This window comes from Narcine bancroftii, chromosome 2, assembly GCF_036971445.1.
Source record: "Narcine bancroftii isolate sNarBan1 chromosome 2, sNarBan1.hap1, whole genome shotgun sequence".
Taxonomy (NCBI): Eukaryota; Metazoa; Chordata; class Chondrichthyes; order Torpediniformes; family Narcinidae; genus Narcine; species Narcine bancroftii.
This window is the reverse complement of record NC_091470.1, coordinates 45,322,860-45,339,645: the sequence shown is the minus strand read 5'-3', so window position 1 is coordinate 45,339,645 and position 16,786 is coordinate 45,322,860. Positions and strand designations below refer to the sequence as shown.

The window sequence follows — 16,786 nt, the reverse complement described above, 5'->3', positions numbered from 1 at the left end:
TTGTGTTTCCCTATCAATGTTAGGAAAATTGAAATCCCTAACTATCACAACCCTATTTCTACTACAATCTCAGCTCTTTCCCTGCATATTTGTTATTTATTTAGACTGTACTGTTTATTTTTTGCACTACCAATTAGAGGCAATTCTCCCACACCCGCAGGAAAAAGGAATCTCAGGGTTGTATGTGATGTCATGTATGTACTCTTACAATAAAAAAAAAGGTCTACCATGCAAACTAAGTTAGTCTTTGATAATTGCACTGGCATCACAAGCAGAGAGAAAACTTATCTACTTGTTAAACTCTTACCTCAGCTACATCACCTGACACTTGCAAGAGTTTTGCTCTGTAATAATAGGTTTCATTGCAGTCTGTGAATGGTGCAAGACAAAAATCAAGGCATGGTTCCACAATCAGTGGTGTCAATGTCAGCTGCTTGATTTCAATCATCAGTTTGCTCAGGGTCTGCAAGCTCTCACCATCTGTTCTGTAACCCCAGAAATGTCCAACATCAACAATCTGAACAGAAGAAAAAAAAATCATAACTCAATTAATAAATAGACCATTAACACACAACTAACATTCTCTCTTTGCTGTAGATTTAAATCCCAATCATTGGTACAAAGATGTTTAGTACAGTATTAATTGGCAATATTTTAATTATTCCAATTCTCAAAACTAAATTGGTCTAGATGCTAGAAAACAGAAGATATTGAAAATGTTTAGCAGGTTACACATTACATGTTAACATTTCAAATCTATATATTTTTTCACCAGTCTCAAAATTTGTGCTTTTACAAAAACAAAATCAATATATATCAACCTATTAGAACCTTTATTCTAATTATGGAATTTTACTGCAAGCTGGAAACAAAAGATAACAGCATTTTCTATGATAACTCTTTGCTAGTGCAAACCAAAACTCATCTGTTTGTCTCTCTACTTTTAGCTTGGTATATTTATCTGTGGGAATTACTTATCCTACATTTTTCCTTCACACAACCAATTGTCAGTGTATTAACAATTCCTTTAGTGTTCAGATTATTCCATTACCTCAGTGACATTCATGGTGAAAAAGTGTGGATCAGGATCACATTGTAATTCCAAAGGACCTCTCAACTTTTCCTCAGGCATTACTTCAACAGTCCAGTTTTGAAAGTCCACGCACAATCTACATTAGAGAGATAATCAGCCGCATTGTGACCAAGTCTCAATGTGTTTTCATAATTAGGGATGGGTAATAAATATTCAAAATGTAATTGCTGCTCATATTTTTACAACTACGTTGGGCAAACATTTTTGAAAACCTGTTCTGATGGTTCATTCCCTGAAATTTAGAGTTAAGAATTCCCTTGTACTTTTACTCCCAAATTGAACCAATACCCTATCATTGTGTTGGTTCATACACATCAACTCCTGCTAATGCACTGTATGTATAATGTGGCATTCCCCACTACCAAAACCATTTCCATGACATCCTGTGCCATCCTGCTTCCACCTCCACCCCAAATTTCCTTCCTTTTTGCTTCTCCAAAACCCCCCAACTTCCCTTCACTTTATTCTGCTCCTACCCCACCCCCACTTTCCCTTCATTCCTGCTCTATCTTGACCTCGTCCCACCAGTGCACTAACAAAAGATCTGTGAGGGCTTGACAGGATTGAGAATGGTGAAAAAATAGACCCGGAAAACAACTGATGCATCATTAAACCTTCCAGGCGTCACATATTGTCAATGAAATCTCTGATAAGGGGAGGACTGCATGAGGGGAACACACCAGAGGAAGCTAATGCAATGTATAACCAAATGCCTGACATGCTGGTTTACCTGACATAGTGCAAAAGTGGAAGAAGCTTAATTGAGCAGAAGCTCTTGCAGAGTCACAAAGGCATAATTTGGAAGTGGAATGTAGTACTGTGCCAACCAATAATATTTCCATTGTCTGATGCTGCAGGTTTTTGGTTCCAATGGAGGTACAGACAGGAGCTATTCAAAGCCTTCAGATTTCTTCAAAGTCTCAGATTGGTTTTGAACAGAACACTACAACAGGCTACAGACTTAAAAGTATAGAGATGTATAAACCAGTCTTATCAGACAAGAGTAAATTATCATATTTACAAATAAAACGCTGTCATGTGCTGTCATGAGTTTACCATTCTGTTGTAAAAAGATTTCTTAATACTGGGTACAGCATAGGTCTTGTGGTGGGGGCTTCAAGAGCAATTGCATGATCAAGCTCACAGAAGATGCAACATTATCTGCAACTCTGAATCATCTCCATGGCTCTGTGGAGCAAAATCACCAGTTTCCTCCTCTGTCTCAAAGCTCATTCATTGGATTGAACCCTTAATGCTGCAATCATAAGTCAGTCATTCCAAGACATGAACTTATCTGCTGTCTGAAATAATTAAGCTTTCCAGCAGTCAGATGTGGGGTCCAGATCCAGTAATTCAATCAAATTGAGCTGAAAGCAATTACAAACATGAAGAACTCAAGTGTTTGATTATTAGCATGAAATATATTTTTTATTTAAAATGTTCCTGCTCCAAAGAGAGAATTGTACTCCTGTTTAAGTTGAACATTTCAGCATAATTAACTTTCTATCATAATTATGCTGCAGGTAACTTAATACTATGGATTTCAAATGGTTCCACATTCTGATTTAAGAGACTTAATGTTGCAGCAAAACAAAACACATTTGTGTATAGGGTTGTCTGTTGATCAAGTAATCAAAAATGTCCATGTTTTGTTTATTGCCTCAAATTCATCTTTATTTGCTATTTATTTTTTTTCTAAAATATTTGTATTTAGGATGTTTATACTAGAAATTAATTTTATAGCATCACACTAAATAAGTAATTACCTTGGGTTTCGTAAGTTTGTATAATGCTGTCCCTGAATCAACTGTTCAATATCCTCAACAGGATGAATATTTAACTGCAGGGGAATGTGTTGCTGGGTCATCTTCAATGCCATGTATACTGCAGGATGAATCTCTGTTCTCTTCATTGGATTTTGAACAAATTCAACAAAGCCCCTGTTTTGATGAGGAAAAGTGTTAAGATTGTTGATGTGAAAACATTCTGTAAATTGGAATATTTAAAATAAGCTTAAGTAGTACAGTATGTTTCCCCATATCGGAAAAGTTTGGGACAGGACATTTTTTGGTTAACTGGATTTTTCGTATGACTGAATAATGGCTTTAAGCACCCCAATAGCATCAACAGAATACTTGTATTGGTTAATGGAAGATCAGTCATCGCCGAGCCCTACATACGCATGTCGGGTGAAGATTTTTTTTCAACTTGTGACGTCATGTCGCTGCTGAAAAATAGTTTGGATAATTGAACTTTTCTGTTACTGAATCTCAGATATGGGGAAAAGTTCATATGAAATATGTAAAACAAGATTCATCAGGCCAAAAAGAACTTACTTAGATCCATCAAATGAAATGGTTCTGACTTGTCCACATGGCCTGAACAGAGACTGGAGCTGTTTATAGTATAGAAATCCATAAGGAGGCATATTCTTCACCTGTAACAAAAACAAATCAAAATTCACTTTTAAACATGGTTTTATTTCAGAAAGCATTTCATTTTATGATCAAAAATGAGACTTGGAATGCTTTGGTACATTTTGCTCATTTGCAACAGTTTTCAAGAAACGACAAATGGGTAATACTTTCAACTACATTTCAACTCACGAAAATGCAACTATCCATCACAGCCCTGAGAGAAATCAATTAAGCAGGGGGAAAAGACTAATCTGTCCAAATTACATGGGTATTCTTATCTTTTAAATGACAGCATTACCCAAATAGTTAAGGTACAGTATTAAATAGTATCCAAAATGAGGCCTGAAGCTACATTCAACAAAGTTCCCCACAGGAGGTTAGGAAAAAAGGTGGAGGCATTAGGTATAAATAAAGAGGTAGTGAAATGGATTCAGCAGTGGGTGGATGGGAGGTGTCAGAGAGTAGTGGTAGAAAATTGTTTGTCCAATTGGAGGCCGATGACTAGTGGAGTTCCTCAGGGTTCAGTCCTGGGTCCACTATTATTTGTTATATATATTAACGATCTGGATGTAGGGGTGGAGAATTGGATAAGCAAGTTTGCGGATGACACAAAGATTGGTGGTGTTGTGGACAGTGAGGTAGATTACCGTAGATTAAAAGGTGATATAGGAAGGCTGGAGGTGTGGGCTGAGAAATGGCTGATGGAATTTAATACAGATAAATGTGAGGTGCTACATTTTGGAAAGGCAAATTTAAATAGGTCATATACATTGAATGGTAGACAATTGAGGAGTGCAGAGCAACAAAGGGATTTAGGAGTTATGGTAAATAGTACCCTCAAGGCTGATACTCAGGTAGATGGTGTGGTGAAGAAGGCATTTGGAATGTTGGCCTTCATAAATCTGAGTATTGAATTCAAGAGTAGGGAGGCTATGATGAAATTGTACAAGGCATTGGTGAGGCCAAATTTGGAGTACTGTGTACAATTTTGGTCACCAAATTATAGGAAAGATATAAACAAAATAGAGAGAGTGCAGAGAAGGTTCACGAGAATGTTGACAGGATTTCAGGGTCTGAGTTACAGGGAAAGGTTGTGCAGACTGGGGCTTTTTTCTCTGGAGCGTAGAAAATTGACAGGGGACTTGATAGAGGTGTTTAAGATTTTAAAAGGGACAGACAGAGTAAATGTGGATAGGCTTTTTCAATTAAGAAAGGGGGAGATTCAAACTAGAGGACATGATTTAAGATTGAAGGGGGAAAATTATAAGGGGAACATGAGGGGAAATTTCTTTACGCAGAGGGTGGTGGGGATGTGGAATGAGCTTCCAGCAGACGTGGTCGAGGCGGGATCATTGGTTACATTTAAGGAAAGTCTGGATCGTTACATGGAGAGGAGGGGACTGGAGGGGTATGGACCGGGTGCTGGTCAGTGGGACTAGGAGGGTGGGGATTTGCTACGGCATGGACTAGTAGGGCCGAACTGGCCTGTTCTGTGCTGTAAGTAGTTATATGGTTATATGGTTAACCAATGTCACTTTGATTTCAGAGTTGAAGTCCTACAGGAGCCACCACTGCTTATTATTGCCTGCTGATTCCATTAAAATCTCTACTTGCTGGTACATAACAGAAGACCATGGGAGCTGTTCTGCTCAAGATCAGAAACTACAGAGATAGTAAATGCAGTTCAGATCATAAATGCAAATTTCCCTCCCCTTCACGGACTCCATCTATATTTTCCACTTCCTTGGAAAGGCAGCCAACATACTGAAAGACTCGTCATACCCCAAACTGGATCTTGGGTTGCCAACAAATCGACAAAAGACTGCAGCTTCAGAGGCTGCAGGAGCATTGGACATGGATTCCCATCCAATCTGTGCTTCTGAAGGGCCTCTCTTTTGCTTCTCTTTCTCTCATAATGCAGGGGTCCCAGGCAATAATGATGAAAGCTCTTTGTCTGCCATCCATTTACATTTTTAATGTATTAGTATGTGTCAATAAGAGGAACCTTGAATACACTCTCTTCTCCTTCCTCCCATCAAGAAAAAAAGGTTCAAGATTGTGGAAGTGCTCACCAACAAGCTTAAAGGCAATTTCTTCCCTGCACCTAGGAGGCTCTTGAATGAACCTCATGCTGCCCCTGTAACCCCATACTCTAAATTGTGCTCTATACATGGGCTTTATGTAATACTAGAGATAACATTTGGTCTGTTCATAAAAGACCCTTCACATTGCACAATTATTTTGTGACAAACTCAACACTTAAGAATTTGCAGGACATTTTAGTGCTCAGAGCTTGGCACAAGGCCTTCCAACATTGCTGTGATGTGTTTGTTCCCCATTAGCTGGTTAGAGTAATAGGATTGTCAGATGGATACCTTTCCTTACTGCAGGTTCATGATATCTTTGTTTTGAACCCCCACCCCACAAGACCTCCCGGTGTCATTTTGCCCTTAACTAATCTGACGTGTGGTTCTGTGGATCAGTTATCAAAATAATTCCCTTTGATGAAGCAATGATTGGAGTTCATATAAACTTCTCAAAAATTGCATCAGTGGTCAAGTACCAAATATTTTTCAGAAAATTCAAACTATGTTAATCCCTGTTAAATATTAGAATGCAGTTTTGTTCTTTGACACAAAATGAAACATGCGTTTGTACATGGATGCAGCACCCAAAAAATGCTTAATTTCATTATTTCACCAAAATAATTGTTAGCCAAGACATTTACAATACATTAAAATTTTAATTTGTGTAGCTGAAGCATAAAGTCTACTTGGTTAACTCCAAAAAGAGTAAATTCTAGAAATACTCAATAGGTCAGTATTTATGGAGAGAGATAAATGAAGATTTTAAGTTGATGACCATGATGGTCATTAACTGGAACTGTTAACAATTTTCCTCTTCATAGATGCTGGCTGACCTGTTATTTCCAACAATTTCTGGGTTTTTTTTTTTGCATTTCTATTAATGGTTATTACTAATTCTTTTATCCCAATTTCATGCTCTTCATTCTGTGCCAAATATCCCAATTCTTATAGCATGACCTCAGTTATTTTTGCTTGTCTCTTGCTATGTATGGTACACAAAGAAAAAATTAAATTTAAAAGAAGAGTCTCTCTTTTAAAATTAAAAAAAATGAGCAGATAAATACTTTGAACATCCTTGATAGCAATGTGTACTAAACCACAGTATTGAAATCTGACAGCTTATCATAAAATGTCATGTATACAATAATTTGTTCATGCTGGAATGCAGGAACATTCTTCTAAAATTAACAGCTATGTACCACCACAGTAGTTTTTGAATCTTTTCTAGCCAAGTCTCTCACAGCAATTTCTTCGGAGACCGGACCAAATGTGAAATAATTGGGATAAAAAGCACCAGCCAGCACAACCTGTGAAAACAAAATAAATACAGCTTGCCCTCAATTTCATTAAAGATAATCAGTTATTTAGATGCAAATAGAAATCACATGTGTATAAAAATAGCTGCATAAAACTCTGCTCATTGATGCACTGAAGAGAAGATTGAAATGACATTCCTTCATCACATACAATGTGCCAGGACATCTGTCATGCCTTGTAGGAATAGAATCAATCAAGTTCTTCAAGACCAACAGAACAAGAAGAGTACTGCAGAAAAACTGGCCCTTCAGCTGTAATGTCTGTGCTAAGCAAAATGCTAATTGAAATGGATCCCATCTATCTGAACATGGTCTTTATCCCTCTTGTTCACATACCCTGCTTGTTCACATACTTGACTGAATGACCCATGTATCTGCTTCCACACTTCCTCTGGCAGCCCACCCCAGGCAGTTTCCACTCAGTGTTTAAAAAAATTTTTGACATCTTTTATACTTTCTCCTTCTCCCTTAAATCCATGGTTTCTAAATTTGACATTTCCACCCTGGGAAATTTTTTTTGACATCTAACCTATCTGTGCCTCTCTTAATTTTATACACTTCAATCTCAGCATCATCCCTGAGTCTCCAATTCTGCAGAGAAAATAATTAAGATTGTGCCTTATAGTTATAGTAATACTCTCCAATCCAGGTAACATCCTGGTGAACCAAAGCCTTCACATACTTCTTTTATTGCAACAACCAAAACTGTACACAATATTCCAAATTCAGCCTAACCAAAGTTTAACACAGCTACAACACGACTTCCAAACATTTATTCTCAATGACCCAACCAATAAAGGCAAGCATAACATATACCTTCATTATCATCTTATCCAATCATGTTTCACTTTCAGGGAGCCATGGATTTGCACCCTAGATCCCTATGTGCATTAATTCTTATAAGCCCCTACCACTTACTGTACACTTTCCCCTTACAATTCAGAGTGAAACATCTCACACATATCGAGATGAAACTTCAACTGCCGTTCCTCTGCCCAGATTTCCAACTGATCTATATCCTGCTGTGTCCTTGAACAACTTCAACATCCACAAATCTGCCAATTTTTGTATCATCAAAGAAAGTGGTTCTTAACCTTTCCCCCCCCCCCCCCCACTCAAATACCACCTTAAGTAATCCCTTACTAACCACAGAGCACTTATGGCATAGGATGCTATAGGATCTCTGTGGTTAGTAAGGGATTACTTAAGATGGTTTGTGAGTGGGAAGAAAAATTGAGAACCACTGCCAAGAGACAGCATCAGAGGGTGAGTGGAATAAATAGCTGGACTTACCGGGGCTTGGGCTCAGAAAGGTCAGACTCGGGGTCGGAGGAGACAGTGAGTCAGTGCCTGGTGTCGGGTGAGAGGAGGAGGAGCCAAGAGACAGCATCAGAGGGTGAGTAGAATAAATAGCTGGACTTACTAATTTGGCTAGTCCAATCTATATGTAAATTCGAGCTGGGAGTTGAAGGAGGAGAAGCTCGGAGAGAGTGACGTGGAGGTAAGCAGTTAAATACAAGGGCTTACTGAGGCTTGGGCCTACTCAAATCGGGCTGGGAGTCTGAGGAGGTAGCAGCTGGAGTTTGAGCTGTGAGTCAGAGGAGCAGGAGCTTGGAGAGAGTGACTGGGTTAATTGGTCAAAGGTTAATTGGTCAAGGGGCCAGTAAAAGGAGTAAAAGGGGAGGGAGTAGCCAGCGAGGAGCGGCGCACTGAGTGAGTGGGGCACTGAAGGAGTGGGACTTCCAGCCTTTGGCTCAACAGGCTTAGGCAAAAGCAGGCGAGGAGAAAGGTAAGTGGCATTATTTTAGCTCAGTCATGCCTATGGGGTTAGTGCTTTGTACTGGATGTTAGATGTGGGAACCATGGATGAGTCCCACCCTCCCAAATAGCCACATCTGCGTCAGGTGCACCGAGATGCAGTTCCTTAAGGACCGAGTTAGGGAACTGGAGCTGCAACTTGAGGACCTACGGCTGGTAAGGGAAAGTGAGTTGATAGATTCAACTTTCAGGGACATAGTTACCCCAAGAACAGATGTGTCAGGTAAGTGGGTAACTGTCAGGGGAGGGAAGAAAAATACCAGGAAAATGGAGAGCACACCTGTGAATATCCCTCTCAGTAACAGGTATATTTTGTTGGATGCTGTTGAGGGAGATGACCTGACAGAAGCTGGCAGCAGTGACTAGGTCGCTGGCACTGAGCCTGGCATGGTAGACCAAAAGGTAAAGAGGAATGCAGTGGTCATTGGGGACTCCATTGTCAGAAATACAGACAGGAGATTCTGTGAGCCAGATAGGTATTCCTGCATGGTGTGCTGCCTCCCTGGTGCAAGGGTGCAGGATATCTCAAATCGGGTCCAGGGTATTCTAAAAGGGGAAGGCGAACAGCCTGATGTCTTGATACATGTGGGTACCAATGACATAGATAAAAAGGAGGAAGTACTGAAAAAAGGATTACAGAGAGCAAGGACAGAAACTAAGAAATAGGACAGCCAGGGTGGTGATCTCTGGTTTGCTACCTGTGCCAAGTGCAACTGAGGACAAAAATGGAAAGTTAAGAAAAATTAATGTGTGGCTGAGGGGCTGGTGTAAAGGACAGGGTTTTGGCTTCTTGGATCATTGGGATCTCTTTTGGGGAAGGCATGACCTCTACAAGAAGGATGGGTTACCCCTAAACCCAAAAGGGGTCAATATATTGGCAGCTAGGTTTGGTACAGCTGTCAAGTGCGGTTTAAACGAATTTGGCAGGGCGGTGGGAACCTGTATAATAGGGCAAAGGACAGAAAAGATAAAACAGGAAAAGTTAGGTTAGGCAGTGAAAGTAAAAAAATCAGAAAGAGCAAGGAGGGTGAAAAAAGCAAATCTGAAGGCTTTATATCTTAATGCAAGAAGCATTCGGAACAAGGTAGATGAATTAGCTGTGGAAATTGAGATAAACAAATATGATTTGATTGGGATTACAGAAACATGGCTGCAGGGTGGGCAAGCCTGCGAACTTAACATCCCGGGGTATACGATATTTAGGAGGGATCGGCAAGAAAGAAAAGGGGGTGGGGTAGTATTGATGGTGAGAGAAGGGACCGACACAATTGACAGAAAGGATATCAACTCGGAAGATGCGAGTAGTGTAGAGGTGAGGAAAGGCATTAAAAGAGAAATTAGAAAAGCGTGCAATAAGGGAACAGCTGTCAGCATGGGAGACTTTAATTTGCATATAGATTGGACTAACCAAATTAGTAAACATACTGAGGAGGAGGAATTCCTTGAATGTTTACAGGACGGTTATCTAGACCAATATGTCGAGGAACCAACTCAGGAGCAGGCCATTTTAGATTGGGTATTATGCAATGATAAGGGGCTAATCAACAATCTTGTTGTACGAGGCCCTTTGGGTAGGAGCGATCACAATATGATCGAATTCTCACTCGACATGGAGAGTGATGAAATTAAAACCGAGACTAAGGTCCTGAATTTAAATAAAGGGAATTATGATGGTATGAGACGGGAGTTGAGTAAGATTGATTGGGTGGTGTTTATGGGGGAGTTGACTGTGGATAGACAATGGAAAGCATTCACAGATCTAATGGAGAAATTGCAAAAATCGTTTATACTGGTTTGGCATAAAAATAAACCAAAAAAGGTGACTCAACCGTGGATAACAAGGGAAATTAGAGACAGCATTAGATCCAAAGAGAGAGCATATCAATTGGCCAAAAAAAGTACCACAACCGAAGACTGGGAGTAGTTCAAGATGCACCAAAGGAGGACAAAGGGATTAATCAAGAGAGCAAAAATAAATTACGAAAGTAAGCTTGCGGCAAATATAAAAACCGACTGCAAAAGCTTTTATAAATATGTCAAGAGGAAAAGATTGGTGAAATCCAGAGTAGGTCCTTTGCAGTCGGAATCAGGGGAATATATAATGGGGAATAAGGAAATGGCAGACCAATTAAATTCTTACTTTAGTTCTGTTTTTACAAGAGAGGATACAAATAACCTCCCAAGGATGTTGGAAAACATAGAGACTAATGCAAGGGAGGAACTGAAAGAAATCTGTATCTCTAAGGACATGGTCTTGGGGAAATTGATGGGATTGAAGGCAGATAAATCCCAAGAGCCTGATAATCTACATCCTAGGGTACTTAAGGAAGTGGCCATTCAGATAGCAGATGCTTTAAGAATTATTTTCCAGAACTCGATAGACTCAGGATCAGTACCCATGGATTGGAGGGTAGCTAATGTTACCCCACTATTTAAAAAGGGGGGTAGAGAAAAAGCGGAGAATTATAGGCTGGTGAGCCTTACATCAGTAGTGGGCAAAATGATGGAATCCATTATTAAGGATGTAATAGCGGAGCATATGACTAGCAGAGAAGGGATCGGACAGAGTCAACATGGATTTACAAAAGGTAAATCGTGCTTGACAAATCTATTGGAATTCTTTGAGATGGTGACAGGTAAAATAGATGGGGGAGAGCCAGTGAATGTGGTGTACCTGGAGTTCCAAAAGGCCTTCGATAAGGTCCCGCATAAACAACTGGCTTACAAAATCAAGGCTCATGGGATTGGGGGCAAAGTATTGATGTGGATTGAGAACTGGCTGGCAGGTAGAAGACAGAGAGTTGGGATAAATGGCTAGTTTTTTGAGTGGCAGGCGGTGACCAGTGGGGTGCCACAGGGATCTGTACTGGGACCCCAGCTGTTCACAATTTACATTAATGATCTGGATGAGGGGATTGGATGCAATATCTCCAAATTTGCAGATGACACTAAGCTAGGAGGGGTTGTGTGCACGGAAGAGGGGGTCAGGAAGCTCCAGTGTGATTTGGATAAATTGAGGGACTGGGCAGATACATGGCAAATGCATTACAATGTGCATAAATGTGAGGTTATCCACTTTGGTAATACAAACCGGAGGGCAGATTACTATTTGAATGGCAATAGATTAAGAGATGGAGAAGTGCAGAGAGACCTAGGGGTACTTGTACACCAGTCTCTGAAGGTGAGCATGCAGGTACAGCAGGCGGTTAAAAAGGCAAATGGTATGTTGCCCTTCATATCAAGAGGGTTTGAGTATAGGAACAAGGATACCTTACTGCAGTTATACAGGGCCTTGGTGAGACCCCACCTGGAGTATTGTGTGCAGTTTTGGTCACCTTATCTAAGGAAGGATGTTCTTGCAATGGAGGGAGTGCAGAGGTGATTCACCAGGCCGATACCTGGAATGGAAGGAATGACTTATGAGGAAAGATTGCGCAAATTGGGATTGTACTCCCTGGAGTTTAGAAGATTGAGAGGGGATCTCATAGAGACATATAAAATTCTGGCAGGATTGGACAGAATGGATGCAGATGGGATGTTTCCAATGATGGGAAAATCCAGAACCCGGGGCCATGGTTTGAGGATAATAGCCAAACCATTTAGGACTGAGATGAGGAGGAATTTCTTTACCCAGAGGGTGGTAAATCTGTGGAATTCATTGCCACAGAGGGCAGTAGAGGCAGGTTCATTAAATATATTTAAGAGGGAATTAGATCTATTTCTTCAGTATAAGGGTATTAAAGGTTACGGAGAGAAGGCGGGGACGGGGTACTGAACTTTAAGATCAGCCATGATGTCGTTGAATGGCGGAGCAGGCTCGAAGGGTCGAATGACCTACTCCTGCTCCTATCTTCTATGTTTATATGTTTCTATGATCTAAAAACATACTGATCAGCCCACCTATATTTTCATCCACATCATTTATATCATCATGAACAACATTGGTCCTAACATTGATCCCTATGAACACTGCTCACTGACCTCTAGTGAGAATAACACCCCTCCAGCACTATGTCTTCTATGGCTGAGACAATTCTGAATTCAATCTATCAACTATCTGTGGATCCCATGCACTTTAATCTTTTGGATCAACCTAAAGGACCTTGTGAAATGCTTTGCTTAAGTCCACATAGACAATTTTCATTGATGTAAAGAAGCCGGAAGAAGCAAAAAAAAAACAAGTTAGAAGGACATAATTTTTAGCGACATGAACATAGTCTAGATTTACTTATTTGTAAACAAAGTGCTAAATTGAATTTTTTTAAAAAAAAGCATTTTCATCATAATCAGTACCTGCAAAATGAACCTTTGCTTGTGAACATACTCTTCATTAGTACTTGCATGGGATTGCTCAACATGCATATTAAAACGTAGTACGCGTTCTTTCAACTCCTCGTATAACTGTGCCACCTAAAATGCACAGAAGCCTTTTAAGAAACACTGGCAGGAATCATGTTACAAAGATAGAGAGGGAAGAGGAAGGAGATGACACTTAGCCCCAAAGTTCCTGTTTCCACTGAAACATAGTAAGTTCTCATTTTCTTCAAATTATCCAATAAAGTCCTCATGGTCCAGATTCAAATCTGCTGCCATCTGCATGGAGATTGTATGTTTTCCCTATGTCCATGTGGTTTCCTCCGGGTGCTCCGGTTTCTTCCCACATTCCAAAGATGTAGCATTAGTAGGTTAATTGGTTACCTGGATGTAATTGGGAGGGAGAGCTCATAGGCCTGAATGGCCCATTACTTTGCTATATCTCTGAACCAATCTTAATCTGGATGACCACTCTTAGTAGTAATCTCTGATGTGGAGGAGGCCACACCTAGTGCACGATGTATGGGTAAAGTTCTGCAACACTTGGAATATTAGTGGGGGGGGGGGGGGGAATGGGGCAAGATGCAAGAAAAGGTTTTGCACTCAAAATTCCAGCATCTGCAATTGCAATTTTCGTGTTTTGTGATTCTAATCTTTGCTGTATTTCCAGCATTCTGCTCTCAGGCATACTAACATTCAAATTCAGAATAAGTGCAGTCAAAATGGGGAACTGTCTGATCAGAAAGTAAACTAAATTTCCTTCTAAAATCAAACTCTAAATGTTTATAATTAACTTGCAAAAATTAAAAAATAAACAGCAATCCAAAATAACCCAGAATCAAAGGAACTTCCTTAAAGCTGCTGATTCGTTTTCTGTAGCCAAACACTCTATTTTAAGATATTTAAACTTGCCCTGCAATTATTCTTTCCATCAATAGCTCCCTAAAGCCCATTGCCTTTGGCTCTCTTGCTAAAAGTTATGTTTATGCTTTAGACATTACTCCAACAGTCCCCTAACAGTTTTGTTTCCTCATCATAAATGCTCAGAATGCATCCCACTCTGCTTTATTTGTCCTGCTTCTCTCAGGTGGTTCATCTACATGAGGTCTTGGACTTCCAATAACTCCAATTTAAAACTTTCATCTACTGATTTAAAGTCGATCATTATCTCTTTAGATTCCTTTTGCTCTGCAATGCTCTCAGAACATCACCAGACAACCATATCCCTCATCTGATCATTGGTGACTGTCTGCAGTTAATGAGTGTCTGGTATTCTCCTCAAAAACATCTCCACATTTCTCATTTAAAGTCAGTCCTCTCTGTGTTGAAGATACATTGCAGTTGCTAAGTGCTTATTGGATGGACAGGCTTTTTTCAATTTATAATCAACAGTTTCATATTGTTGCAATCTTCTCAGTGAATAAACTTTCTTTGCTGTCATATTGAATGGTTAAACTTACAAAGAGGATCCGGTAAATTGGAAAGACTAAGAATTAGCATTCTTGTCCAAGAAAGAAGTGGAAGTGGTGGTCTTTGGAGAACACAATGAGCCATTCTGGTTCAGCCAATAGCATACTCATTTCTCAATCAGCAGGTTCTGGGTTCATGTCCCACTTCAGAAATCAACATAAAAATAAAGACTGAGGCTTAAATGGAATGCTAAAGGACTGCCACAATGTCCGGTGAAAAAGCTAAACAGAAGCCCAGTCTGTCCTATCCCATGGTTATTAAAATATCCCATGGGACTATCTCCAAGAAATAAAATTAATTTCTCCCTTATCTTATCTCCAATTACCAATTCTCTGTACTCTAGAAAAGTGCTTCCACAATCAAGTTATAATTATAAAAGAAACATTTAACTGTTGAACATTTGCAGCCCTCATCATCTTTTCCTGCTACCTTCAGAAAAATGAGCAAAAAGACCATTCCTCTTTCTCTCCAATTTCCATCAAATATCACATCAGAAGTGTACGCAGACAACCAAACTCGTTTAATTTTATATCCCAACCCCAACCAACCAATTTTCCCTTGCAACCGTGTCTGCCTGTCCTGCATCGGTCTTGTCAGCCACAAACGAGCCTGCAGCTGACGTGGACATTACTCCTCCATAAATCTTCGTCCGCGAAGGCAAGCCAAAGATATACTTCCCCCAAAATGAACCTGTTGTTACTATGAAATGCTCTGAAAAACTTCCAGAAAGTTAAGGAAACTTACAATTCAGGACAGGTGGCCCCTTAGTGTCTGAAATGGAAATCTGGTTCTTAATAGAAGAATGCAGCTATGTGATAAATCGCAAACAATCTTATGTTAACATTTTAATGCAATTGAATGGTGCATAATAAACTTACCTCTTTTATTCTTTTTATCTGGATGTTGTTTGATTTTCCCCACTCCAACTCAACCTGTGTTTCATCAACAAGTTAAAATATTGATACATTACATTATATTAAATATATCAAACATTAGATTATGGAAGAGAATCAAAATTGCAAAGCTGCGATGAAAAGCGCATAATTTTTTTAATGAGCTGTACCTAGTCTAGTTTCAAACTCTCTTTAGAATACTTTGAAACACCATTATGAAAATGAACAATGCAGAGATTTTAGGAACAAGATACACAAGGAAACAAGAATGATCCAAATGCAAATCCAAGTACTGCAGTTGGTTTCACATATTTGATGAGCTTTAAAATTTCTATCAAATCTTCCTTAGCTTTCAAACACGAGCTGAACAAACAACAAAGAAACCACAAAAACATGTTCTCCAACTTGGGCTGTAGCAGAATACAAATCCTGTTAGGTGGGCTTTACCCTTTAAATGCAACAGGCACAAAGTCATTTTATAGTGAAAATTCTAATTCAGTAATGATGTCCAATCATTTGGCCCTCAAATAAATTTGGATTTGAGTACACATCACTGATTGTACGGATCAACAGCCCCAATGGCAGAGATGATGCTACTGTTAATAAATAATGTACTGTAACAATATTAATATTTGGGGAGAATTTATAAGATTTAGAGTAGGTCACATACATGCACACATTTTAAAACAGATCTTATTTGAAAGACTGAAGAATTACATTGCAAGATCTCTGGAGAATGTAAGCACCTTTCACAAGTAGGTGTTAATTGAACTGACATCATAAAATGCTTGACCATTGTCTTGCTGGAGTCATGCTGTTTATCAGTACCCTTTCAGCAAAGTGCTCACAGAAAGATCAATTCTGGATTGTTTACCCATGCTAGCAACTTGAGAAGAAAGGTGTAGAAGGTGGAGGTTTTGCAAGACATGAGTCACATGCTCTCTTTGGAGTTGAAGTTGGAAGAGAGAATTGAGTTAACAGCTCAGTCAGTCAGTGTGTGGGACACTGACAAGTAACTGAAAAGTTCAATCCAGGGAAAACTGTTGGAAACTGATGAAAGCAAGTTCCAGAGCAGTAGATGGCTGGAAGTGCTATCTGTCTGATGTTTCTCTTGAAATCGAGGAAGGAATGGAACTCTGAAGAAAGAGGTTACCATCTAGAAGACCTGTTGGGGCAAGTTTCATCAGTGAGACCCTGAGGTGACTAGTGGTGGCACCTCAGTTCTGGAAATCCTGGAGCAACAAATATCTCTCTCTGCAAACCCTACAAGAACCTTCCTGAGCAGTAAACATTTACCTTTCAAGCACCAAGCCTGGTGAACTTTATACATGGTAAATTCTATGCAAAGTATGGTGAAGTTAAAGTTTGATTCTATTTT

General features: G+C 39.6%; 1 protein-coding gene across 3 annotated transcripts in view; it reads right to left on the bottom strand.

The window, feature by feature from the left end:
* Positions 1 to 16,786, bottom strand: part of tdrd9 (tudor domain containing 9) — a 156,122-nt gene that overhangs the window by 69,652 nt on the left and 69,684 nt on the right. For all 3 annotated transcript variants that reach the window (XM_069916545.1, XM_069916546.1, XM_069916547.1), the window contains exons 20-26: positions 15,394 to 15,447; positions 13,025 to 13,141; positions 6,797 to 6,904; positions 3,430 to 3,530; positions 2,860 to 3,033; positions 1,052 to 1,169; positions 308 to 517 (exon numbers count right to left, since the gene is read on the bottom strand). In XM_069916545.1, coding sequence (XP_069772646.1) covers positions 308 to 517; positions 1,052 to 1,169; positions 2,860 to 3,033; positions 3,430 to 3,530; positions 6,797 to 6,904; positions 13,025 to 13,141; positions 15,394 to 15,447 — 882 coding nt within the window. The remainder of the gene's footprint in view (positions 1 to 307; positions 518 to 1,051; positions 1,170 to 2,859; positions 3,034 to 3,429; positions 3,531 to 6,796; positions 6,905 to 13,024; positions 13,142 to 15,393; positions 15,448 to 16,786) is intronic.